The sequence below is a fragment of the Callospermophilus lateralis genome, chromosome 3 (assembly GCF_048772815.1).
Source record: "Callospermophilus lateralis isolate mCalLat2 chromosome 3, mCalLat2.hap1, whole genome shotgun sequence".
NCBI lineage: Eukaryota > Metazoa > Chordata > Mammalia > Rodentia > Sciuridae > Callospermophilus > Callospermophilus lateralis.
Genome location: NC_135307.1, coordinates 139,442,212 through 139,468,910, shown reverse-complemented (window position 1 = coordinate 139,468,910; position 26,699 = coordinate 139,442,212). Strand labels below are relative to the sequence as shown.

The window sequence follows — 26,699 nt, the reverse complement described above, 5'->3', positions numbered from 1 at the left end:
AACGCCAGTTAAACCCTTCATACCCATTTTTCTCCTGCTAAAAATACAAATAAACACAGTGTCACGGGCCAAATGGTCCTTCTTGCAAGGCGGGATCTCCCCGTCATTTCCATTGTGTTGCGGGGGTTCAGAGGTGTCTTTTTGCAAAAAAATCCCATCCTGTTTCTCACCCCAGTCAGATGGAGATCTGCAGCCCCTGCGCACAGCTGAGATCTGCATGATCAGACTTGAGTTAGAGTATTGGGTTGTTTTGATTTGCTCCTCAGCCAGCTGGGTTTCAAGGAATGGACAGAACTGGGCAGTCTTGGCTTGGCCTGGCTGCGAGTTGGGGCTCCCGGTGGGCGGACCACGTAGGCAGCGAGTAGTACTGGTGGGGGCGATCAGTTTACCCTTGTGTCGCAGTCCTGCTACAAGGACCCCCAGCGCCTGCCCAGCCAAGTTGGCCCAAGTACTCAGCAGCTGTGAGTCCAGGAGCCTCCCAGGGATCCGGGACCTGCTCCAGAGCTTCGACCTGCTCCAGGGGACGTTCCTGGCCACGGACAAGATGAGGGAGGTGCCGGTGTACCCTAGACAGCTCTCAGCCCCATTGCACCCGCTGAATATCAAAACCTCCATTGAGGGTCATCCCCAGATCCCCATTCCTTGAAAATGCAGTTTCTCCATCCATTTAAAAGAATCCAATTGAAATGTTGATTTCCTTCCCAAGGATTAAAGAAATGAAGTGAAAATCACCCTCTTTTAAAAAAGAATACCCACACACACCCCTTCCTGAGGAGTTGGCAGTTTGTGTTCTTCTTGGTTTGGTCTAGATAAAGATTCAGTCCCCTGGAAGTTTTATCAGATGGGTTGATAAATGGCTTTTGTCCCTTGGCTGCCATGGGGGATGTGATCTCAGCTCAGTGCTGAAATTGAGAAGGGGGGCTCAAGGGCCCTTAAAACAACACCTTCCTGCTCTTAAAGCTGCAGCACTTTTTTAACTTCTTAGGAGAGAAGAAGAGTTAAGGAGGGACTGGCAGAAGATCTCGAGGTAGGAAAAGCAGCAAGGGCTGAGTAGTAGTGTTTATGTTGTTTCTCAATTCATTTCTTTGTCTTAAAAACTTTTATTTGAAAGTATTCCGGCATAGTCTGAGGAATGATGGTGGGTTATATAATTCACAGCCTGAATTCCATCACTTTTGTTTCCAAGAAACCCATTTCTTTCTGGCTTCAAAACTGGTAATCAAAACCCGTCAGATGGAACAGATAGCTGCTCTACTACCATGCCAACTGGCTAACCTTTCTTGACAGTTGCATGTGGTCAAGATTGCCCACCGTAATGAAAACTGAGCTTCCCATACCCCATAACTAAATCAACCGAAGGCTCCAGAACTTGTGTGTTCAAGAAACCTGGGTCTAAAGACAGTTTCCTAAGTAAGGGATGAAATGGGTACTTTCCACAACAAAGAGACGAACTGTCACATCCTTTGATAGGTTGGTCCAGGAAAGGGCTTTGGCATAATGTCAGAAAACCTGCACTTCTGGTGGAGAGTGGGGAGTTAAATAAATAAAAAGCCCTGGCAAGTGCAAGGGGAGGCCCAGAGACACATTCTGGGACCCTGTATGCCACGGTTTCTCCCACTGAAGACAGGTGGAAACTGGCTGAGCAGCCTTGTGAAAGCATAGGTTTGTTCAAAGCTGGCCAGCTTGAATGGCTGCCAGGAGTAAGCCCACAGGAGTGCAAATTAAATTGGACATAGTTCTGTGCAGAAAGATGCCTATGCTCTGCTAGACTGAGAGTGTTTGTTTTGAGTGTTTACATTTACTTACTCATGTGTATGGCCAGCCTCCTGTGGCCCTGCCTCAGTGACAGCCTCTGACCAAGGCCTTCAGGCAGACATAGCCTAGTGAAGATAAAGGGGCTCTGCCATGTCACACGAAATGGAAGACCATCAGCTTGGATGATGCTGTGGGACAGAGCAAAGTGGCCACATCTACCCAAGAGGGGGAGGCCAGAAAAAAATTCAGAAGAGCCTTCCACAAATAGCCTCTTCCAGACACGGTTAATAGATAGTTTTTAAGCTTTGAGGCCATCATGACTTATCAAGCAAGAGAAATCCATTCTTCTAAGAGAATCCACCCAAGGCATGTTTTGGACAAGTTTCTTGTTAACTACACGTGGATGCTGTACTCTAGCTGTGTTTTTCAAAGTATGGTCCCTGGACCAAAAGCATCCATCTCCCCTGGGAACCTGTTAGAAATGCAAGTTCAGGGCCCACCCAAACCTTCTGAAGCAGATACTCTGGGGTAAAGGACAACAATCTGCACTCCCAGGAAATATGGTACATATTCACGTTTAAAGACCACTGGTTCTAAGAATTATTGCATTGTAGCTTTTCTTTATTCCTTATTTTTTTTCCCTTACACTTTTATACAGCAGCTATTTTTAAAATGTTTAAATGTTAAATGTTATTCAGTGGGTAAACTGATTCTTGGGAGACCAAAGCCCTCTGTAATGTCCAAGCACATCTGTGTTGCTCTAGAGATGAGAATATTTCTGTTAAAACTGCAGTTTAAAATGTGCAAGCAAGGTAGCCTCCTGTGGCCCTGCCTAATTACCACATTATTACTCTCTCACAGTTGGACTTTGTGTAGCAAAAGGAGAGTGTCTTAGTCCAACTGAGCTGCTGTAACAAAATATCATTGACTAAGAGTCTTGTGACAACAGAAATTTATTGCTCACAGTTCAACAGACTGGAATGTTCAAAATTAAGGTGCCAAGTGTTGTCTGGTAAGAGCCCACCTCCTGACTCATAGATGCCTCCCTTCCCTCTGTTATCCCAGGGTGAAAGGGGTAGAAGACTCTCTAGGGTCCCTTTTATAAGACTACCAGTCCCATTTATGAGGGCTTTATTCCCATGACTTAATTACCTCTGAAACCCCCTTACTCCTAATACCAGTACATTTGGAGTTAGGTTTTAACATATGAATGGGGGGTACAATCACTTAGTCTATAGAGGAGAGAACAAGGGACATTCAGTTACAAAAGCCAGATGGCAGCAGAGCCAGCTCATAGCCATTATGTCAAGGGGTGGCCAGGGCAGTGCCTTGACTCCTAAGGAGAGGTAAATTTAAACTCCTATAGATGATTGGTCCTGTGGGCCCTGAGGGTGAGTTGGTGAGTAGAGGAAAGGATCTCTGGTCTTCTGGTTTGGAAAAGGGAGACCTTTCTGCAAGTTAGAGAAATTTCTGGTAGTTGCACCAGCACTCAAAGGAGGGGAGTGAAGGAGGGTTGGGAACACAAGATGGGGGGATCCAGGGGCACAGATAAGGTCTTTCTATGAGATGGGGAAAGGGGGGTTACAAGAATAAGTGGGTAGGCGTGGGGACCAGTTTACATGTTGCCAGGGGGACTATGATTCCTGCTAAGATCCTGTTCCTTGGTGAAATGTGTAAGGCCTCGTACTAGACAGAGTACCCTAGAATTGGGTTGAGTACCAATTAGGGGCCATGCAGTTTTGCTGCTGGCCTGAAATACACCCTGCATGACTTCAAAGATCTGTTTCTTCCTGAGTGACCAACTCATCCCAGTTTGCCCAAGACTTTCCTAGTTTTAACTGGAAGCTAAGAATCCTGAGATACATCCCCAGTCCATTATCCCCAGGTGAATCAGGATGGTTGGTCAACCTACTTTCCATCCCTCTTCCACTGTGTGTCAGTACACCACTGTGAAGTCCCCAGTATGCAGGGGCCACCATGCAGTCCAGTCACCTGGTGCTGGGGCTCTTCCTGCCTTTGCCCCTTGTCACCTTGCTGTAACTGCTGCCACCATCTCTCTCCACCTCATTTGGCCAGGTGAATTAGTTTGGAGAGGAATGCCCACTACCCTGCCCACAGATCAGTGCCTTGGGCTCCTGTCACCTTGGTTGTTGATGGCTCAGCTGCTCCTTGGCTTCATTGACTCATGGGTCTTGGGATTTTGTGTTCTTCTCAGTCATCAGTTCTGTTTATAAGGGCAAGAACCTCATTTTATGCTTCTCTCTATCACTCTCCTCCCCTCCCAGGCATACCCAGCACAGTCTTGGGAACTACAGAGCTCTTGGATTTTTCATGCTCAGGCTGATTTTATGTGATTGTTTATTTGTTTGTTTTTGCTCAAAGGACAAAGACAATAATATTATTGTTTTTCCAGAATACTCTCACTTTTAAATCTAAATACCAAAAAGCACAAATAAAAAAAAAATAACCCACAGTCCAACATCTTACAACCATCATTAATTAACATTTCACAAACTTTCTTTAAGACATAATACCTTTCACGTTGTTCTCTGCAAAGTATGATCATTTGAAGGAGAATACTAATTTTAAAAGCTCTTCTATTGAGTGTCACAATGTGCCAGGTACTCTGCTAGATGTTTTAAGCACATCCCCATAAAGATCATCATTCTCATTTTACGAATGAGGAAACAGAGGGTCAGAGAGTGCCTGATGTTACACACACAACTTGTTACCGAGCTGAGCCAGAAGTAGAATCTGTACTCCTGTTTTTTCCTCATATACCAGATTAAATTTTCTATCTAGTGTATTAGACTATACTGTGTAGCATATGGGGCTTTAAAAGTCAGGGGTGAGAAATAAACTTTGGGAATATAATTGAATAGTGGAATGAAAGGTGTCCACATTTCCCATGGACCAAGTGCTTTTGCCTCTTCCCAGAAGCCCTCTCTGCTTTCTGTCCATCTGGCTAAGCATTCCAAAGAAGAACATGGCAGCCAGTCATCAGGAAGACAAACTGGCAGGGCCATCATTGTGTGCATTTTCCCAAGTCAGATTTATGCCCACTGGGTTTTGCTTCTGAATTCATTTCATGCCACAGTTCAGCCGAGCAGTCAGGATACTCAGACACCTATTATGGCTGTCTGCTGAGGAATGTCCCACGAACAAAGGCTTACTAGCCCCGGCGTGTGTGCCAGCTGGTATTGGGCCCAGCCAAGTGCCTTTGCCCTTCCAGTGCATGAGGAAGGCTAAGGAGGAGGACCTCCCGGAGGATGGCAGGGAGAGGGGAGAGCCACTTTAAATGCATTTTGTCCTGTGGCTAAGCAAATGAACCCAGGGTTGCTGGAGGCAGGGCCGGGTTCATCATCTCTGGTACCAGCCCTAGAGGCAAGAAAAGGGGTTATGCCTCAAAATAGGAAGACCAAGTCACTCACCTGCAAGCTTTATTGACATTTGGGAAGTTACATTATTGCCTATAACTACCCTCCTTGTAGCACCTGGGGTAGCTTGAGCCTATGTTTTAAGGCAAGATGCTGCTGGCATGGATGCTGGCCCTGGCCCACCATGGGTCCCTCTTGCCCAGTGAAGTGCTCAGCCTCTTGACTGACAGACTGCCTGTGGCCTCGAGCCTGAGAGCAAGCAAAAAGACTTTGAAACCATTCTCCTGCTGACAAACTGGCCCATTTAGAAAACTGAGGTGTACCATTGCCCTTGGCATTTGGCATGGTTTCTCGTGGCATCTGGGTGTGTGTGGAGTCTGAGGCAGAGCCGCACTGGCTGGGGTGTCAAGGGGGCAGCACCTCCCGCCTGAGCTCCAAGAGCAGCCCTCAGCCATTTCTACCCAGAGTTGCCCCACAATGCATTAGCCCTGACCCCTGCCCTCCTTCCTTCCCTCCCTAGGTCAAGCTTCCTTCTCCGGAAGCTTTCTCTTGCCTCCACCTTTCTCCAGTAGGCCAGACCCTGGAGGTAACCCTTAGGAAATTCTCAGTGGATTGAAGGGGTGGGAGACACTGAGGTGGAGCTGCAGGCCAGGTCAGTTCCCTGCGGCCTTCTAAGGCAGGCCTGGGGGAGGAATGTCTTTGAGGTAAGAGGACCCTGTGGCTGTCATAGGTTAAGTAAGGTAGCTCTGCTGAACCTGGTGAAAAAATGCAGTCAGTCCTGGGCGTGTTCCTCTCGGTATCTGATGCCAAACACCTGGATGTTTACAGCAGCCGGGATGATGCCCCATCCAGGATGATGGAATGCGGTTCCTCCGGAGGGACACCAGCAGGCAGCCTCAGGCGGCCCTCAACTGAAGGAGACTCCAGAGCACAGCTCAGGCCAGAGTTCACCAGATGGTGACAGTAGGGCCTTTCCTGTCCCCCACCCAGATGCAGTGCTGTGGGACAAAGAAGGAGAGGGTGGAGAGTGATCACAGCATGGGGCTCAGGCTAGGTGTGGGCGAGTTGGCCTCTGGCTTCATGCTAGCTCCCTCACCCCCTTTCAGGATTTTGATATGACATGCTGCCAAGTGGGCAGCTGGGGTCCGCTGCCACTCCAAGTGGGCAGTGAGGCGAGGAGGTGGGAGGCCTCGAGGCCGGTGTCCCCACTGGCTGACAGTGACTTTCTGGGAAGTTGCTGCCCTCCCTTCATCTGCCTGCCTCTCTCCTAACTGAAGCCTTGGCCTCTTCAGTGACAAGACTTCCTCAAATTGTGCTGTGATCACACCGCATTCCCGCCTGCCACCAATTCACCAGGGGCTCCTTCTGATCATTGGCAAAGGCCAAAGTCCCTGGGCAGGCAGGTCCGTCAGGAAAAGAACCACCCCCCAGGGTTTCAGAGGGAAGCTAGGGCAGGAAATTGTTGGATGAGTCTGAAAAGCAAAGAGAGACCACTGAGGCACACGGAGTTGCAGGAAGCAGCTTCTACCTCTGGGGCCAGAGGGACCAAGAGAAGAGGAACTTGAAGGAGGGGCTGCCCGGCCTGTCTTGGTGCTTGGGGAGTGGCACATTGTGCAAAAATGCCAGAGGCTGATGGGGAGAAGGACCATTGCTAAAGGAGCAGGAACAGCCTTGGGCAGAAGTGCACTTCTCTCCACCTCCAGCTTTTCTTTCTCTGTCTTGGGCTGGGTACTAGGATCTAACAGGGAACTAGGTGACAAAAGAAAAGTGGGGTTTGCAGAGTCCCTGCCCCTCCAGCAGAGGAAGGCAGTTTGAGGCTGAGTGACATTTGCTTTATGTCTGACCCCTAAACCCCTGGCTGCACTCTGACCAAGCAGCATTCGCCTCTTGGCTATCTCAGTTATTCTGGAGGCTCCTGTTTCCAGAGTCCTCCTTTCCTGTATCACCTGTCACTGAAATGCTACTTCCCCCATACACAGCAACCTCCATTTTTAAATCATGAAGTCAGAGGAAACACGTTTGCTTTGCATTCCACAAGTTGGTATGGCTTAGTCTGCTTAAGCACAGAGACTAACAGGCTTGTTCCAGGAACAGCATTAATCACAGTTCCCAGCACATGGTACGGTCCAGAGCTTTCAGCTGGCAAATGAATTCAGACAGTTACTATGCAAGCCACAGAGTTGGATAAAGACAACTTGACCGTGGGACTATTTGAAATGAGCCTTACCGCTTTAAGAGAGAGCAGGTTTTCTTCCCTCCCGGCTTACCCCACCCCTCCTGCACTGCAACTGAAACCTGATCTAATCCCTTTGCACGCGGGTAATTTATTGGTCTATTGGGCTTTTCTTGGTGGCAAATTGCATTGTCTTTATTCCTGGGCTCAGGCTCTGGAGCGACTCACCACATTCCTAAGACTCCTTTCTCAGGGTTGATCCTTCACACCCCCTCCGTGAACAGCAAAATAAGTTTTATTGGGCTTCTTTGTTATGCAAACAGCGTGGTAATAATCAGGCTATTATTCTGAAAGATTGGGCTTGATTAACAGTTCAAAGGAGGACTCTGAAAGCAGCTAATGCCGCACTGGTGCATAAATATTTTCATCCTGCCTGGGTCTGTACAGCTGGTGTTCCAAGAGCCCTGCTCTGCCTTTCTGCTTCCCAGAGGCACTGGGCTGCTATTAAAAAGAAAAAAAAAAAAAAAATGAAATCCAACAAGCTGTGCGCTGTGAATTCTCTTTCTGCTGTGGCTCAGCCCACAAGGAAGGTGGTCTGGAGCCCAGCTCCCCAAAGTGTTACCTACGCACACTTACTTAGGTGGGCTGTGAGCAAGCCCGTGCTCCATCCCCTGACTCAGGGAACTAGTTGGGGAACAGAGTAAAAAGAGGCATCAAATCATCTCAGGGGTGCTTTTGAGTGTGCTGTGTGGGAGCCACCAGATGCCAGGACGAAGATGGGGGCCGCATTCTTGGGAGATTCCCAGGCAAATAGGGAGGATGCATCTTGGTGGCCAGAGGAAGCCCAGTTAGGTGTTGGGATGGCACAGATGGCCCAGTGAGGTCCATAGGAAGAGCAGCTGAAGGACTAGGCCTGAGAAGGTGATGCGGGCAAGCCCAGTGGCAGTCTGATAAATATTAAATAACAAATGTAGGACAATTATATTTTAGCCTTTTCTGTATGGCTCTAGAAAAGAATGGAGACCCTAGGGAAGTCCCCGAGAAGGAACTGGAGCTGTCCAGAGCAGGAGGGGCCCGCCTTTCCCTGGCAAGGGTGCTGTAGGTCGTGTCCTGCCTCTGGGACGGTGGCAACTGGTAAGCTCTGGCATCCTCCCCAGCTCCCAAGACGTAGATTTCTGTGGTGCACCTTAAAAACTGAACATTGCATTTGGTCCCATGATCCTTTGTGCTGTTGGTACATTAGATTACACAGAGGAGAAGCAGCTCTGGCTCCATTGCACAAGTCAAGAACTAATGGGTCATAGGATTGCCTGGGGTCCCAAGCTGAGCACTAAGGGTTCATTGCACCCTGCAAGGTCTGGGGGGAGCCCACCCTGTCCTCTAAGCATGCCTGGGCCTCACTCTGATCCACATCCCCTGCCTGGCAGGGCAGGGCAATGGATCAAATTCAAGGGCTTCCTGTTGGTGAGTCTGGGCAGGGCCAGACCACTGTCTCTGTGGGTCTCCCATCTAGGGTCTCAGGGCTCTCCTGTTTGTCCAACAGCTGGTCCTAAAAGTTCCAGATGTCCGAAGGCCTGGGTCAAATGAAAATATGCAAAGTGCACAATGCCTCACCGTGTGTTTTTGAAGGGCATAAGCTCTACGAGGCACTTTTGCCTTTTTCTGGGGTGTCTGTGAGGCACCGCTGCTGTCCAAGAACAAGTCAAGTAGAAATGAAAGCTTGGGAAAACTTCTAATCAGGTCCACTCCATGCATAGAGGCTATCTTGGATCCACCCAGAGGATACAGGACTAGAAGGGGCCACTCTCCCCTTTGCAGTGCCCAGGTGGGACTGGTCAGCTGCCACTCTCCAGGGCTGCAAGCTCCCTTCTGCCTTGCTGAAAGCACTGAGGGTGACTTGTGCTGAAAAGCTGGCTTCCTTGTGCTGCTTCCTGAGTTGCTGTAAGATCTGTTTCAAACTTACCCCCCCTCCCCTTTCCTTGGACACTTGCTTCAGAATTCCAAGGTTTACTGCTTGAAATTAAGGTCTTGTGCTTTTTTTTTTTTTTTTTAAGATACACATAAAAATCAGCCCCTCTGGAATCTCTTTGGCAGGTGACACCACAGCTTTTGCTTTTGATGCTGGACCAGATTACATTCAGGTCCCTGACCTCTGGCGGACTTGCAGTTGGTGATTTAGGACGCTGGACATGGGCCAGTGGGATAGCTCTGCGAGGGTCAAGGGCCTCTCAGCTCACCACCCACGGGGACAGTCCAGCCCTGGTAACCCCAAAGACCCTCTCTGAAGTTCCTGGGAAATGACATCCCAACATGTCTACTTTAGGCCAACAAGCCCCGGAGAGCAGTGTTACCACCTGAAGAGAAGGCACAGGGCAACAGGGACCCTCCGTTCTGGTACCAGCTTACCACCGTCAGTAGCAGCTCAGTAACCCCTTCCCCTTCCCATTGCTCTGAGCTCCAGTTTCCCCGTTTGGGATGGAAGCCCTTGGGTTTCCTCTGAAGCACCAAAGAAGGTTTGCAAGGCTGGCTCATGGTCCCCTGGACACTTTGGGCAGCCAGGGAGCCGCATGAGTCAGAGATGGGCCATTTCACAGCAGCATCTGCCCCTGGTGGGCTCCCTGCAGGCCTTTCTTCAGGAAGCACTCAGAATGGATTTGACACGTGGCTGCATCAGAACCAGGCTTGGGAAGAGAAGCCACGTTGTGCTTTTGGACCTTTGGGGAGCTGGGTCATTCTCCGCTGGTATCTCCGGGAGGGTCTCTTATGGCAATTGCACTTTGAAAAACATAGAAACCACTCAGCACCACAGCACTTGTGGCTGTGTGAACCTGGCTAGCTCCAGTCCCCAAGTCCTGTGCACTTACATCCATCAAATAAAAATAATAGAAATTCCCGTCCTCTGCTTAGGGTAAGTAGTGAAGATGCAATATGAAAGCCACTTGTCACTTGCACACAGCCAAGAGAGTTCAGGGCCTTATTGTCCTGATGGTTATTTCTTCTGAGGTGAGACCCAACCTGTGTGTCTGCCCCACTGCTGTATCACCCCACTTCAGTCCCAGGCTCTCTCCCAGTGGAGTCATGGGTGCATGGCCCCTTCCCCAGTAAGCCCTCTCAAGGGCAGGAAGCAGAACTTGGGTCTTTGTTCATCCTGTGGTCCCCTCAGGACCTGGTGCTGCTTGGAAAGGCTGGGAGGGAAAGCAACTTAGATCCTGAGAGCTGGATTGGCATCCACCCTCCATCCAGAAAGCTGGGAGAAGAGCTATTTAAAGCCCATAAGCCTCAGTGTACTTGTCTGCTGAATGGGGATACTAAGTCCCAGGGCTGCCATAGGGTTAAAAGAGACACATGTACAGCATCCTGCACATAGCACATGCTCAATACACATTATCTGTGATTTCTGTCAGCCTCCCCCATAAATTTAACAGAACAGAATTAACAACACAAAACCATCTTTTTTTGTGGAGCTTCTTTCCTGAGTTCTCCAGGCTCTGCTTTCATCAGTAACCCTAGTCCCCCTCAGTGCACCTGTGGAGAGATTCCAGTGCTTCTCCCTAGTTCAGAGAGGTCAGTAAGTTTGCCTGTAGTCATACAGCAATGGCATGGCAGAGCTGGATTGACCCTGGCTGTTTGCCCCACTGCTGCCTCCCCAAATAGGTCCCCACGTTGGTGAGATTCTCCTATTGGGCACTGCCTCATGACATAAATCTGTCCCCTCCTACTTGGTGACACTGAATTTCCTGAGTGCAAGAGTGACCTCTGTCACCACTGTGAGCAGTAGGTGGGCAGGTGGCCATGCTCACTTAGCCAGGACGCTGCTCCTAGGATGGTGGACTCTGGGAAGGGAGGGGAGCAGGCAAAGGGCTCGTGGATGAGCGCAGTGGCAGGGCCTCATTCTGTGGCCTCCAGTGGCTCTAAGTTGGTGATAAGGCGGCTGCACATGCTTCTGCTGTTTGCTTCTGGGGAGAGCTGACTCTTGATTCTTCACCACCCGCCCCTGTCCCACCCCAGAGGAAGTGTCCCTAATGGGACACACCCCAGACAAACCATTTCTAAATTGGCCCTTTGTGACTATTGCAAAAGATGCGCCCTTACTCTGAAGCCTGGCCAATCCAAAGTGACCCCAGGGACTGACTTGAGCCAAGTGCAGATCCCCATGATCTTACCTGCCTGGGCTCCTCTGCAGAGAGGGCTCCACCTAACTGCTGTTGGGCCAATCTACTTCTTCAACTTGAAGGAAAAGCTACAGCTTTCCCATCAAAATTATTTTCCTGGTGCTCATTTAAATAATTAATTTAAATAATTAATGGTGCTCATTTAAATAATTAAAAGAAAAAACATTCACCCAGATACCACCTGAAACAACCTTGTTTATCAACAATGATGCAAGCACAGATCCCATGACAAGGCCCAGGACAAGGAAGCACTGGCCTCGGGCTCCGGTGTGTGTTCTGGACAGGCGATTTCCACTTTGGAAGGGTGAGTGGGAGAAGCTCCAGGAGAGGGGTCAGCCAGGTAGAGGGTGGACACCTGGTGCAGACGGCATCACATGGGGCACCTCTGGGATGGCCGCATGCTCCTGGATTCTTTCATTAGCCTGCTCGTGAATATTTTTGTCCCTGCTTTTATGTCCAACTCAATTTTATAAGTAAATCCAGCATCAGAAAAGCAAACTGGTGTTTTCAAGGTCACAGACTAAGTTAGGGTCCCAACTTGGAAGGATGGGGGCAATGACTGAAGGCCACCCCACCCAGCACTGGGCTGTGACCTCAGAGACTGATCCACCAGCCCCTTTGTCACCTCAACTGATCCACCAGCCCCTTTGTCCTGGGACCTGTATGGAAGCCTCGAACCTACTGCAGGTCTGCCTGCCTGGCTACTTGTGGTCACTATGGACTGTGCAGAAGAACACAGAAGGCCAGAAAAGGGCAAGTTCTACAAATCCAGGTTCAAGATTCAGGTGTGTTAAAGTCTCAGTTCTTAGGCATGGTCATCTTGGCTAATCATTAATAAGGTCTCAAAGCTTGTGAGTCTCTCTCACACACACACGCACACACACAAATTAGGGCAGATCCAAGGTTACCACTCTCAGACTCCCAACTTGCAAGATGGAGATGGGAGCTACAGTAACCATGACAGAAGCCAGGTGCTAATGATCAGGCCTATTAGAATCATAGCAGCCAGTGGTCTTTGAGCTTGGCTATATATGCCAGTGGCATCCAAAGTCCTATGCATGAGACAAATCATTTAACACTCTCAATGACCTCACACTGTAAATCCTATTTCCCATTTTCTAGATGAATATAAAGAGGCACAGAGAAGTTAATTAATTTGCACAAGGTCAACAGTGGCAGAACTAGGGACACATTTAAGAGTGGAGCCTAAATTCCCGCCAAATTTCTCTTGCTTCATGCCAAAATTCTTGAGGCTAGCCATGAAAGTCTACACAAGTGTCAGAAGCCCAAGAATGGCCTGTTGGTTCCCACAGTCCTGCTGCATGGAATTGCTGACCACTCCTCTGCTATCTAAGCTGGGAGGTGCCCCACTGGCTCTTTCAACATGCAGGTCTGCATGTCTGGCCTTTCCAGCTCAGGACCGGCTGTGCAAGAGAATCCAGAAGGCCAGATAGGGCAGGTGCCACCTTTTACAAGCACCTGCGGAAAATTCTCACCATCTGCAAACATGCGGTATGGGTGTGTGTTCCCTGCATCCCGGCCACAGGGGAGAAGGGGCCTGGAGTCCCTGGGCCCTGCCCTGATGGTATGTCCGTTCCCTTCCACAGCCATCTCCCCGTGCAAGATCCTCAAGTGCAACTCTGAGTTCTGGAGCGCCACATCTGGCAGCCACAGCCCGGCCTCTGACGACGCTCCTGAGTTCTGTGCTGCCCTGCGCACCTACGCCCTGTGCACGCGGCGGACTGCCCGCACCTGCCGGGGTGACCTGGCCTACCACTCCGCAGTCCATGGCATAGAGGACCTCATGAGCCAGCACAACTGCTCCAAGGATGGCCCCACCTCGCAGCCTCGCCTGCGCACACTTCCGCCAGCCGGGGACAGCCAGGAGCGCTCGGACAGCCCCGAGATCTGCCACTACGAGAAGAGCTTCCACAAGCACTCAGCCGCCCCCAACTACACGCACTGTGGTCTGTTCGGGGACCCGCACCTCAGGACTTTCACAGACCGCTTCCAGACCTGCAAGGTGCAGGGCGCCTGGCCACTCATCGACAATAATTACCTGAACGTGCAGGTCACCAACACACCTGTGCTGCCTGGCTCCCCGGCCACTGCCACCAGCAAGGTAAGGAATGGGGAGGTAGCCCCGCTGGTACCAGGATCCAGACACTTGGCCCCCAGACCCTCCCGCACCACTGTGCTCTTACTGTCGGTGCATGGGAAGTGATTTAGAACTGTTCTAAAGATTCTTTGTCGTGAGGTAAATCAGCCTAGAACCATATCTGCATTTTGCCCAGAGTGTAGTATTTCTCAAACTTCTGGTCACTAGAGATTTGAGAAATCTGTATTTGGGGGTCATAAACCTGCATTCATATGTATATATAGTTTTGGGGTTGGTGAGGGCCTGTTTGGTTTTTTGTTGTTTTTTAGTTGGTTTTTCCAGCACTGGAGATTGAACCCCGCGACATTCTACCACTGAGCTACATCCCCATCCCTCATTTTATTTTTATTTTGAGACAGGGTCCAAGTGGCCCAGGCTGACCTCAGCTGGGAGCTAAAGGTGGGCCCAGGTTTTCTGAGTCCCACAGTCTCTTTCCTCCTCCTGGGGCTAGCGCCACTGGCTGCTAGAGCTCCATTTTACAGATCAGTAGCCTGAGGCTCTGGGAGACAGTGACCTCCGTACCTAAAACGCAGTTGGCAGGAACCACTGAGCTAGTCTTACTCATATGGCCACTGCCAGAGGCAGCCCTGGACATGGCCCGTGGCCCAGGTAAGGGGACAGACACCCCGTCTACCAGATTCCTTCTCTACCCACGTTTGTAGGGCCTCCAGTAACATCATATTCACACTTGTCAGGACGTGAGGTCTCCAGAGTGAGCCTGCAGAGTCCAGGTGGTGAGGGCACTGCTGCCCTCCTCAGTGCCCAGCTTCTGTGCACTCCTGGCCTGGTCCGCCAGAGCCCCCTGGGGCTTCCGGGTTGGCCACATGGCAGCGGGTCTGTTTTCCCAGGAAGAGTTTGTTGGAAGACAGCGTGTCAGGCAGCGCCAGCCTGGCCCACAAGGGCATTTCTGTTTCTTCCCACCCCGCCACACCCAGAAAAGGACAGTGAGGTGACCTGGCAGCCAGGGAAATGCTCCATCCCTGCCACTTCCCTCTGCTCTGGTGGCCCTGGCCTGCCTAGGGGAGGTCTCTCTCTGAGCCCTCCCACTGGGTAGGAAACAAGCAGTAGATGCCCAGAAAGGCCCTGGGCACCGGGTTGTAGGTGCCAGGCCAGCACACTCTCTCCTCGGCAAGCTCAGGGGTGCCCATGTCAAGGACCCATCCACCTTCCCAGTCGCCCCTTCACCTACCCACCACCCTCCCTCTCTAGAGCCAAGATAAATGAACACTGGGAGCCTGAAGCAGCAGCTTCTAAATCTAGCAACAAACATACTGTGGGAGGCAAGTTGGCCTCCCTGTTCCAACCTGCGGGCTCCTGAGGTCTGGTGGGGGCATCTGAGGAGGTTTGAGAGGGATGTGGACCCCCAAGCAGCTGTCCCTCCTGACCCAGGGTGGTGTGACCACCAAATGTGGCAGCAGAGCCAACCACAGAGCTGGGAGCGGCTGTGGTGTGTGATCGGGGAGGCTGGGGGTGACAAGGTGGAGCAGGAGACTTGGCTGAGTACTGCTGGGGCATGTGCCTTGGCTCAGAAAACCTAGGCCCACCTTTAGCGCTCAGCTGCGGTGCTGTCCATGAACCAAATGGATTGCTCATTGGTTCCTTCGCTCATTCTTGTGTATCACTTATTTTCTTAACCCACGTGTCTCAAATGCCTGTTCTAATCCAGGCTTCTGCCGAGCACTGTAGAACTACCCAAGCAGGGATGGGAGAATCTCCCTCCTGGTGCCAGCCCCGAGGTTTCCAGAAGGGCCTGGAGCTGTGTGGCAGAGCTGGACAACCCTGCCCTTCTGCTATGCCTGGGTCACCTTTGATCTCAGCAAGCTGAGCACTCTGAGGCCCCATCATCCAGCCTCTGCTGGAGGCCACACAGTGACAGCGTCAGTGTCTGTGGCCAAGCCAGCCTCAGAACTCCGGCCAGACCCGGGGCCTGCGGTGCCCAGGCGAGAAACATCAGTGGCAGGCTTCCAGCGCGCTGGCCTGTCCCTGCCTGTTCTCCTAGGCCTCCCCCTCGCAGGTGTGTGTGTGCTTGCTCACTCATTGATTCAGGAAGCAGTCACCCTTCTCCTGGGCCAGCCCGTAAGCTCAGTGCTGTCCTCCCTCCCCACAGCCCCCAGGAGAGGTATGTGGGACAGTGGGAGGCTGAGGGCCTCAGAGCCCTAGGTAGAGCCCTGGAAAGACAGTCCACTGAACTGGCCCTGAAGGGCTAGCGAGCCTCCGGGCGAAGAGACTGAAGAGTCAGCGTTGAAGGCAGACAGGGTAACCTGGTACCTTGAAAAAAGGAATGGAGGCCAAGGTCTGTTGGCCTTTTGTGACCCACGGCCACCCAGAGTCCTGATCCTCAAGCTCAGAGAAACCTACTTCCCCCTCTGTCCCTCCCTCGGCCATTTGCCACCTGCCCACCCTGCATACCAGCGGCCCCTCCCCTGGCCTGTTCAGCCCCCTGCCTGGCCCTTACTCTGACCCCACAGCCTTGCAGTTGTGAACCCTTCCTTCTGTGCAAAAAGCCTGACCCCAAACACACTGTCCCTTGCCCAGGACTTTGTGCTCCTTTCCCATGATAACTGCCATTATCCACCTGGCCCCTCCCTCTGTTCTCATGGACAATCGAGATCTTGTGTTCTCCATCCCGGGAAGACATGTCAGCAGCTTCCCACCCTTCTGTGCCCAGCCCCTGACTCTGTGTCTCTCTTCCCAGCTGGGCTAGTCATGCCCATTTTACAGGTGGAGAAACTGAGGCTCAGGGAGGACCTTGGTTCCTCTGCCTCCCCCTTCTCCCCAGCACTTACCAATCTGCCACATGGCATAATTCCTCTCCTTGGTCAGTGACTTGCCCCCGCCCCCGGGGCAGGGGGTAGGGGGGCAGTCTTGAATGTTTTCGCTCCCTGGCTTCATGCATGGTGTTGATGAAGCCCAGGTTTTGCCCTGTGCAGCTCTGAGCAGCTCAGCAGAGAGCCCGGGGCCCCTCTGGGAAGGGGGCAGCCAAGGCAGAGCAGCAGTCGCGCCCGTGGCTGTGTTGGCAGCATGCCGCCAGCTTTCGACAGGCCCCCTTCATGCTGTTACTTGTGGTTGAGTCCCTGGCACGGGTGCCAAGGAGAGTCAGGCAGCCTGTCAGCCTTCCAGCAGACTGTCTCCGCCAGAGATGGTGGGGAGAGAGAAACCAGCCTTTCCTGTTCCAGGGAGACTGATGGCACTTGGAAAGCAGGGTGCCCCCCCACCGGTGTCTGTGTGGCCCTGCACACCGGGCAGGGACACCAGAGCCCCTTTCCCCCCCTAGTAGCAAGACCACCCACTGCCAGACCACCCTGCCGGCCCACTCCGCCCCTGAAGGCGGCCTCTGCACCACAGTGGGTGAGCTGCTGAGCTGGCTGGAGAGAGGGAAGAAGCAGGAGGTTGAACCATATGAAGTTGCCATCTTCACAGATCAGAGAGTGGAGAGTAGCAGCAGTTTCATGTAGTGCAAAGCTGAGACTCCACACAGCATGCAGAGAGGCTGTGTCCACCTGTGGCCTCCCACCCAGAGTAAATCAGAAGTGCACCGCTGCCTCAGGATCAGGCCGAGACCTCCAGAGAGGGAGATGGGGCAATGAGTCCCGTGGGTAAGGAGCTATGTAGTCAGGGTCTCTGGATGTAATGCTCTGGACTCCCTCAGGGACCCATGGAGAGCCTTTCAGTTCTTTTAAACTATGATCCAGCCCAAACTGATGAGTCTTTACATCATGCATTCAGAAAATGCCATTTTTAATATATTTTTACGGAGGAAGGGATCCAGGAAGGCCCAAGTGTCCGACATCCTAAAAGTCAACACTGTAGCCTGCAGCTTATAGAGCACCTCCTGCCCTGTCTTTTTAAGTAATAGGGGAGAATATAAGGTGGTCCTTCTGCAGACACCCTGGCCCAGGCTCTTCTGTGTCCTCCTCAAGACCCTGTGGCTGCCACCACTTCCTGCGTCATCCTTAACTTTACACCAGTGTGGGGGCATGCAAAGCACAGATGGCATAGAGCCAGGAATACCTCCAGAGGCTCTCACCACCTTGTGGGCTTCCTCAGCCTAGAACATTCTGCAGCAATAGGCACTCTCTGCAGGCCTCAGACCTCTGCCCCAGGCTGAGACCACTGTCTGCTTTCCCTTGGCCTCCAGGACCTTGGACAACAGGGCTCTTCCTGTTCATGCCTCAGGCCATCTAAAGTTGCAGCCAGAGGCTTCCTGGTCTGTGACTTTGCCCCAGGCCCTAGGAGGCCCCATCTGGCTTTGACTCTCCTGCCCAAGCTGAGGTCTTTCTGCTGGACACCCCAACTTCCCTCCCTGATTAGGGTTACTTTTGGTTTGCTCTGGTTTCCAGGTCCCTCTAGTCCCTCTGTTTCCAGGTCCTCAGCATATACCTGCTATTAGGCCAGAAACTCCCTTAGCACTTTTGAGCATTGCCCTCCACCCCGAGAGCCATCCTAGGCTGTCATCATGCCCCTTCAATGACCACTCCCTGCCCCAGAGTGTCCAGGTAGAGAGGCCAGCCACAGCCAGACCATATTTGCCATCAGCAACCTCTTTCCATTTGCCTGGGTCTCTTCTCCCTGCAAACCCTTTCCCAGTAGAAGGGTGAGGAATTGGGGCTTGGCATTGAGGGTGAGAGGATAGGTCTTGGGAGCCTTGAAAGGGCAGGATGCCACCTTGCCCTCCATACCCTACTGGCTCCAAGCTGGGATTCCGAGTTCCCACTCTCTTGGTTCAGGAGAGCAGTGCCTTTAGGGGCAGCCAGAGCTCCCCATGGCACAACAGCTGATCCCTGACAGCAGCCATGGGAAGAAAGGAGTTATTTCTCTCTCAGTTTCACTCATGTCTCCAATCCATATAGTCTACCTGTTCCTGGAAAGAGCAACTAGACACCTTACCAGGGGGTGACAGAAGGAAACCCACTCTCAGCAACCCCCTCCCCAGCTGCTTATCTTGGACCCTTCTCCCTGGCCTCATACTCTGTGTACAAAAGAGCCCAGAAGCTTCAAATCCAGAAACTAATTCCAGCTCTGCCTCTTGCTGACAGTGTGGCTTCCGGCAAGTCACTGTACCTCTCTGAGCCTGTTTCCTCATCTGTAATGGAAGGTAATGTCATTGCCCTTGCAGTGCCACAGGGGACTCACACACCAGACCCAGTGAGTGCACCTGTACAGGTGGTTCTCAAGTTACTAACAGGGTCACTGGACCATCCACCTCTGCTCCAGCAGCTCACCCCAGCTGTAGGCTCCACTGGAAATGGGTCTCCCTGCTCTGGCTGGCTGTGCCTGCAGCCTGAAGCCTTGGTCTCATTTTGTTGATCAATATCTTCCATCTTTGCCTCTTGTTTCTGCTCCCCTTCTCCAAGGCCCAGCTTGATGTGACCCCTTACAGCAGACTTGGGACAATGGCCTTTGTCCTCCTCTACTTGCTTCTGTGGATTTTGCCTACTCGTTCTTTCTCTGATCATCGGTTTCCTCCATCCATCTGCTGTTCAGCTTAGCCACTCTCAGTCTTTCAGGAATTGTGCTGCAAGTGCCACAGGTTCCATGCAAGATGATGTTTGTTTGTGGGCCATATCAGTTTCCTATTGCTAATATAACAAATTACCATACATTAAGTGACTTCAACCAACAGAAATTTATCCTTATAGTGCTGGAGGGCAGAAGTCCAAAATGAGCCTTACGAGGCTGAATCAAGCTGTCAGCAGGGCTGGTCCCTCTGGAGGCTCCAAGGGGAAATCCATTTACTGCATCTTGGCATTAGGGGTGAGAGGTCAGGGCCTGGGAGCCCTGAAAGGCCTGAGTACCACCTTGCATTCAGCACGGCCCTGCCTCTCTGGCTCCAGACTGGGATTCTAAGTTCCAGCTCCCTTGGTCCAGGAGGGCAGTGCCTTTAGAGGCAGCCAGAGCTCCCTGTGGCATAACAGCTGGGCCCCGAGAGCTGCTGTGGGAGAAGGTGGTTCTTTCTCTTCCAGTTTCATTCATGCCAGCAATCCTTGTAGTCTACTTGGTGGCTTCTGGCATTGCTTGGCTTATCTAACCTACATCATTCCGGTATCTTCTTCCAAGCTAACACATCCTTCCTGTCCTCCTTCCCCATCACCTCTGCTCACTTGTGTGTGAATGCTTGTGATTGCATTTAGGACTCAGCCAGATCATTCTCCATCTCTGTGTCCTTAACTGAATCACACCTGCCAAGTATCTCTTGCCGTAAAATGTAAGACTGGCAGGTTACAGGGAATAGGGGCCTACAGCTTTGGGGGCCACTTGTCAGCCTGCCACAGTGGACTCATGACTTCTTGTTTTGAGTGAGTTTTCTCTCAAATGAGCTTTTATACTTATTAGTTCACATCTCTATATGGTCAATGAGCTGATTTTCTGTCTAAGGCAGTGACCTACTTTTTTTTTTTTTTTAAGTGAAAAAAGGTCCGTTGTTTTAAAGAAAAGTATCACAGTGCCGGTGGAGCTGAGCTGTGGCCATCCTGGGAAAGGGAGGGTCAGTGAAACCCTGGGGCACTCGGGACCCTCCTCTCAGGCCAGAGCACCTTAAGCCAAGCCTTCCCCGGCCACGCCTGATGGCTCTCCTCTGCCTGCTTCCCCGCAGCTCACCATCATCTTCAAGAACTTCCAAGAGTGTGTGGACCAGAAGGTGTACCAGGCCGAGATGGATGAGCTCCCAGCAGCCTTCGCCGACGGTTCCAAGAACGGCGGGGACAGGCACGGGGCCAACAGCTTGAAGATCACCGAGAAGGTGTCGGGCCAGCACGTGGAGATCCAGGCCAAGTACATCGGCACCACCATCGTGGTGCGCCAGGTGGGCCGCTACCTGACCTTTGCGGTCCGCATGCCCGAGGAGGTGGTCAACGCCGTGGAGGACCGGGACAGCCAGGGCCTCTACCTCTGCCTGCGGGGCTGCCCGCTCAACCAGCAGATCGACTTCCAGGCCTTCCGGGCCAGCGCCGAGGGCCCCGACGCCCGCAGGCCAGTGGCCGCCAGCCCCGCCCCTGCGGCCCCTGAAACGTTCCCCTACGAGACGGCCGTGGCCAAGTGCAAGGAGAAGCTGCCCGTGGAGGACCTGTACTACCAGGCCTGCGTCTTCGACCTCCTCACCACAGGCGACGTGAACTTCACGCTGGCCGCCTACTACGCCCTGGAGGACGTCAAGATGCTCCACTCCAACAAGGACAAACTGCACCTGTATGAAAGGACTCGGGAGCTGCCAGGCGGGGTGGCCGCTGCGGGGCAGCCCCTGGCCCCCCGTCCTCTCCTCAGCACCCTGGCCCTCCTCGCCCTGCTGCCTGTATTGTGGTAGGTAGGCAGCTGTCATGAGGACGCGGAGGGATGCACAGACTCCACCCCCAGCCTTGGGGCTCCTACTCCTCAGTTCGAGGGCTGGGGACACCAACAGGGTGCAGACTGGCAGGCACACTGTCTGTGGGCCAGTGGGCTGGCAACTCTCAGGAGCAGAGGCAGCCGCTGGCCGGGTGACCCATGGGACGGTTTCCTCAGAGCTGTCTCTGGCAAGGGCTTGGGGGTGTGGGGCCCCGGCCCCTCTCTCTAGTGCACGTGACAAGATTGTGGTGATAGGTGCTGTGATGTTTGTGACAGTAGAGCTGTGTGAGAGGGAGAGCAGCTCCCCTCCTCCCCACCCCTGCAGTGTGAATGTGCAAAACCCAGCCCCTTAGGCTGAAGCCCCACCCCACCCCACCCCACCCCTCCAGAGAGACACTGGGAACAGAGTCGGCTCCTTCTGCCCCTTGCAATGCACTGAAACAGGCCCGGCTGACTGCTGCACGCTGATTCATGGGGCCACCTGCGCCCACCGCACGCGCACACACACACTCTTATATGAGCACACTCGCACACACTAAGCCTGCGGGGACACCCCAGCCAAGCTGCACAAGGCTCCTTCCCCAGACAGGGCCCCCTTAAGGTCAGGATACCCCCAGAGGGTGCTGTTCAACATCTTTAGCAAATTGACGTAACCTTGTGGCCAATAAGCTGTGCCCTCCTGGTGCCTTTCCATCTGTAGCCTCCCTGGGAGCTGGAGGGAGACCACTGTGTGCATTGGGCTGCCATGGGCATGGGTTCAGGCTCAGGTTCCCAGGCGCCTGCCCAGACAGCCGTGCAATTGAACCATCAATGCATGTCAGCACGTGGTCTGAGCAACGCCACTCACAGGCTCCAGTGCCCTTCTCTGGCTCTGCCCCTGGCCCTTTCGCTACTGTGCTTAGGAAATTGAAGTGCTTGGTTCTAAACGTCTACACAGAGGAGAGATCTCTTGACTTTGGTTCCTTCCCCTGCAGCAGATGCAAGAGCTCCTTGGCAGGGGAGTTCCAGCCCAGGGCATGGGCAGGAGACGCAGTGGATCGGGCCAGCTGGCCTGCCCCGTCCTCTGCTTTCTCCTCACCAGCCTCCTGGCTGCTGGTCAGAAGCCCTACTTTCCACCCTGCCCACCCATGTCTGGATTCTGAGGGGAGTAACAGAGTCTTAGAGGCCTCACAACCCTGAACTTCCCGGGCAGGGTCTCCTTCCCAAGCCCTGTGGCCACAGAAGAAACCTGCCACGGGGAACCCTGAGTCCCCCTTTGTTTCAACCCAGGGTAACCATCCACAAAAACCCAGAACAATTCCCACCTCTGCTGCTATTCCAGAGGCTTCCAGGGACCAGCAAAGGGCTGGCCTTCACTCCCAAAGGTGCAGCCAGCCCCAGTGGGCAGTCCTGCCAGTGGCCCTGCAGCCCTACTCCCCTCCCATCAGCATCTGCAGTAGCCCCTCTGCTGCTCCCCAGGGACCTCTCATACACTGGCCAGGAGGCTGCGAAACCTGCGTCTCCCCCCTTCCTCCGAGAGGTCCTCCTCCCTCTGCCAAAACCACATGGGCTGGTAGGAGGGGCTCACCCAGCCCCTTCCTCTCCCTGCTGGGTTTTCAGATGATCCCTATGTTGGAAGTCAAAAGTTGAAGCACTTTATTTTGGTTGTGTTTGATCACATTCTGCTTGGAAGTGGGGACCCCTCACTGCGTCCATGTGTCTGCGACCTGTGTGGAGTGTCACCGCATGTACATACTGTAAATTATTTATTAATGGCTAAATGCAAGTAAAGTTTGAGGTTTTTTTGTTTTGTTATTTTCTTTTAATTGGAGTTTGTTTCTGAACAGACTTTGGTTCCTTTTGGGGAGTGGAGGGTTGACTTGGTGGCAGATGTCCCCTTAACGGTTAATGTGTGAAATAGGAATGTGTATGTTCGAGTGTCATGACGACGTGTGGAAGATACAGAAACATAACAACCAGAGTCATCTGCCTCTCTTAAAATTACTTTTTTTCCTTATCACAAGTCATTTGGGGCACCTAGCAGGTCCAGATTCCCTTGCTCAGTGGACGCTGGAACATAATCCTGCAGACAGACAGCCAAATGGCGGAGGGACATAAAGTGCCTCCTAGGATAAGGTTGGAGGCTGGCCTCAGTTCCAGGATGACTCCTCAGACGGCAACATCATCTAGGAGACTGGAGACTATGGCTGCCACCCTCCCTCCAGTCCCCTGATCACATAGCACAGGAGCAGAGTGGTAGCCCTGCAGAGGGGACCACCATGTACATCTCTGGGGCCAGGTTTACTGCTTGCTGTGATCACATCTCCTCCCTAAAATCTACCCGGTGACTCTGGAATGAGTGTAGATCCACTTCATAGAAGAAACAGTTCCTGTGAGATGAATTGACTTGCCCAGGGTCCCTTGGTAAAGGTAGATGCAAGATGTTCAACTATAAGATTAGTTTTGCCCAAAGTTCCTGCTCTTAGCCCTAAATGCCATGAAGCAGAAGAGCAACGTAATTAAGCCAAGCTATACATCCTGCCGTCTCCACCTTCCCAGTTGTGTGACCTTGGGCAAATCATTTAATGTCTCTAAGCCCCAGTTCCCTCTGTCAAATACAGGGTGCCTATCACATAGGGTTTCTTGGAGATCACTGCAAAGTGCCTACCATGAGTGTTCACTGTGGGTAGTGATGTTACTCCAAAGCAAGAGAGATCGGATGGAGTGGGGCAGAGTGGGAGCAGGGCCACCCAAGCCCTGGGAGCCTGGTCTGGGGATTGAACTGAAAGGCTAGTATGAAGAGGAGTACAAAGAATGATCATTTATGCATATCCAGGCAGAAGAAGAAGTCCAGAAGTAGGAGAAAATTCTAGAGCCCTGTTCTTCCTTAGGCTCCCAGAGAAAACATGGCAATTGGGTTTGTAAAGAAGAAACCAGACTGGAAGTCAAAGCGTACCTGCACATTTTAGCCAGCACCCACTCTGGCTGCAGGACGGGTCTCCCACACTCAATGGTAAGCAAGAGGTAACACCCGGAGCAGCACGGAGAGAGCAGAGCCATTGGCAATGATGGGCACAGATCACGGGGAAGCCAGGGCACACAGAAGGTGGGGAAAAAAGATAAAAGTTTCTTGTTCAGCATCAGAAGAAAAGGCTGCATGGCACTTGCCAGAAAATATTCTTGGTTTGGAATATTTTCAGGACCCTAAATTTAATGGGCAGAAATTCTTTCCCAAGTACTGTGCTACTACCAGTTGTCCTTATGAACATGAAAATTTTCATTTCATTGTGAATATGGAACACAGTGTCTTGAGCTAAATGACTCCCGAGAAGGTCTTCCTCTTCCTCTGCAGGATGAGTTGAGCAGACTCCTCACCACCAGACAAATGGAGGCCAGTGAGCTTGGAGGTAAGTGCATTAGCACCGCGAGGTGGGACACCTCTCCCACTCCATCCAGACTTACTGATGTGGCAAGAATTCCTGGATGGATGCTGGGGCTACAGCTCAATGCAGCTCAGGGAGCATTTACCTAGCCTGCGTAAGGCCCTGGCCTTCAACCCCAGCGTGGCAAAACTAAGTAAATAAATAAAAGAACTCTTGGAGTTCTTGTTTGGTAAACCAGAATTTGTAAGGATAAACGACAGAAAGGGCCCTTAAAACAAATGAATGACAGTCATTTATAATGAGGGAGCAAACTATGGGGTGAAATAATTCCCAGAACACTTGGGCAGAGGCCCATCGGAGCCGGGCACCAGTCATGCCTGAGACTGGCGCAGAGCAGGGGGGGTGGCCCTCGGCGCAGGCTGACTTGGCATCAGAACTGGCTCTGTCTGTCACTGGCTGTGTGGTCTCTCTTGGATCTTTTTGAGCCTTGCATTTCTTATTTGTAAAATGGAATTACAAGCACCTGCCTCCCAAGATCCTTATGGAAACCCAGTGAGCTAATGCTCGTAAATTCCCTTGCACGTGGGCCCCGGTACAGTGAAAATGGAGGACCCGTCTCTTGGCAATGGTATGTACTCATTTGTCCATTTAACAACTTCTTGTATGTGCCCAGCATTGTGCTGGGGGGACACAGTAGGGACCCAAAATAGGCCACCTTGCATTCTCACTGGGGAGAAAGTCAATAAACAATAGTTAACCAGATCTAACATCCCGGATGAAAAGCACCCAGAAGAAAGGGAAGCAAGTTAGTTCTGAGAGGGGATGAGAAGTTCCTCGTTGGTGGGGCCAAAGGTACCTCGGAGTCACTCACCTGTGTGAATTTCCAGGGCAAGCTATACAAACAGCTAGAGAGAATGTTCTACTCAGGGAATAATGAGTACAGCAGACCTGGTGCACTCAGCTCAGAGGGAGAGTTTAAGGGGCAGCAGAAAGCCATGTGACTTCTTGGCAATGAGTAGACAGAGGTCGGTCCCCAGTGAGGCCACAGAGTGACAGGAGCCAGGGGAGGACTTGATGTTTATCCCAGTTGCCAGAGGAAGCCACTGAGACCTCTGCACAGGGCAACGGTGTGTCTGCCCTGGGTCTCAAAGGAGTCCAGATGCTACATAAAGGAGGCACTGTCAGGAGGAACGCGAGTGACAGGCTATCGTAGAAGTCCCAGGCGGATGCGGTGTGGGAGAAGATGCAAACTGATGGGCTTTGGGGTTAGTGTGAAGGTGGAGCTGACAGAGCCAGGGAGCTAGATGTTAGAGAATAGACCATCATGCCATCCCCAAGTGTGGGCTCTGAGTACCAGGGTGAAGGTGGTGCCCCTTACTCCAGCTAGGAAGATCTCAGGAGGTACAGGTTTGGGGCAGGTTAGAAAGCATAGGTAGCTGGGCACAGTGGCACATGCCTGTAATCCTAGGGAGGCGGAGGCAGGAGGATCACAGATTTGAGGCTAGCCTCAACAATTTAGCAAAACCCTGTCTCAAAAAATAAGAAGTACTGGGGTTGTAGCTCAGTAGTAGAGTGCTGGAGAAGGAGAGGGGAAAGGAGGGAAGGAAGGAGGAAGGAAGGGAGGGAGGGAGGGAAAGAGAAAGGGAGAGAGAAAAAAGCATGGGTACTTCAGTTTGAAGTTTTAAATTTAAATGATGTAAATTTCTTTCTAAGCAAGGCAGTGCTCACCTGATAAACTTTCCAGATAAAGGGAAGTTGGTTGCTCTCAGCTGTGGCTGACAGGAAGACTGGCAGGGCCATTCCTGACTGTGACAGGGGGTTAAAAACTATCGCAAGCCACCTTCTAGCACAGACTCTCGGGAACCCATGGCTTGGGCAGCTCAGACCCCGAGTTTGGAAAAGGATGGCTGGGTTCACTAGGGTTGGAATTTACAGCAAATGCTACATTTTTTATGGATCATGCCCCTCTCAGGTGTCCCTGGTGGTCTTTTACATTCAGAAAAGAAAGTTAAAAGACCATCAGGGACACCTGGTGGGGGCGGCCATGATTCAGTCCCTAGAATACTAGTGGAGTCTCTGTGGGCTACAAAGATCCCCGGCCTTGTCCATGTACTTGTGGGGGTGACTGGAACCTCAGTTTTCTTGCCTGCACAGTGAAGGAGGTGGTTGCCCTGCCAGGGTACTTGGAAGATGGATGTAGGAGATGATAAGAGAGCATGTGGGAAGGAAGCACCATGCAAACCTTAGATGGCCACCAAGTGCTGGCTCCTCCCCTTCTCGTGCATCCACATTGGTGGAGCCAACCTCCGTGTGGCAGCTCTCACCTGACCCCTGGCCCAGCTTACCCCCAGAATGACTGATGAGCATGGAGAGAGGACATCT

General features: G+C 52.1%; 1 protein-coding gene across 1 annotated transcript in view; it reads left to right on the top strand.

Annotated features, from left to right (window-relative positions):
* Rgma (repulsive guidance molecule BMP co-receptor a) overlaps nt 1–22,760 on the top strand; it is a 39,406-nt gene extending 16,646 nt beyond the window's left edge. The window contains exons 3-4 of the mRNA XM_076848830.2: nt 13,085–13,599; nt 20,228–22,760. Coding sequence (XP_076704945.1) covers nt 13,085–13,599; nt 20,228–20,935 — 1,223 coding nt within the window. The 3' untranslated portion in view covers nt 20,936–22,760. The remainder of the gene's footprint in view (nt 1–13,084; nt 13,600–20,227) is intronic.
* The last annotated feature ends 3,939 nt before the right edge of the window (nt 22,761–26,699 follow it).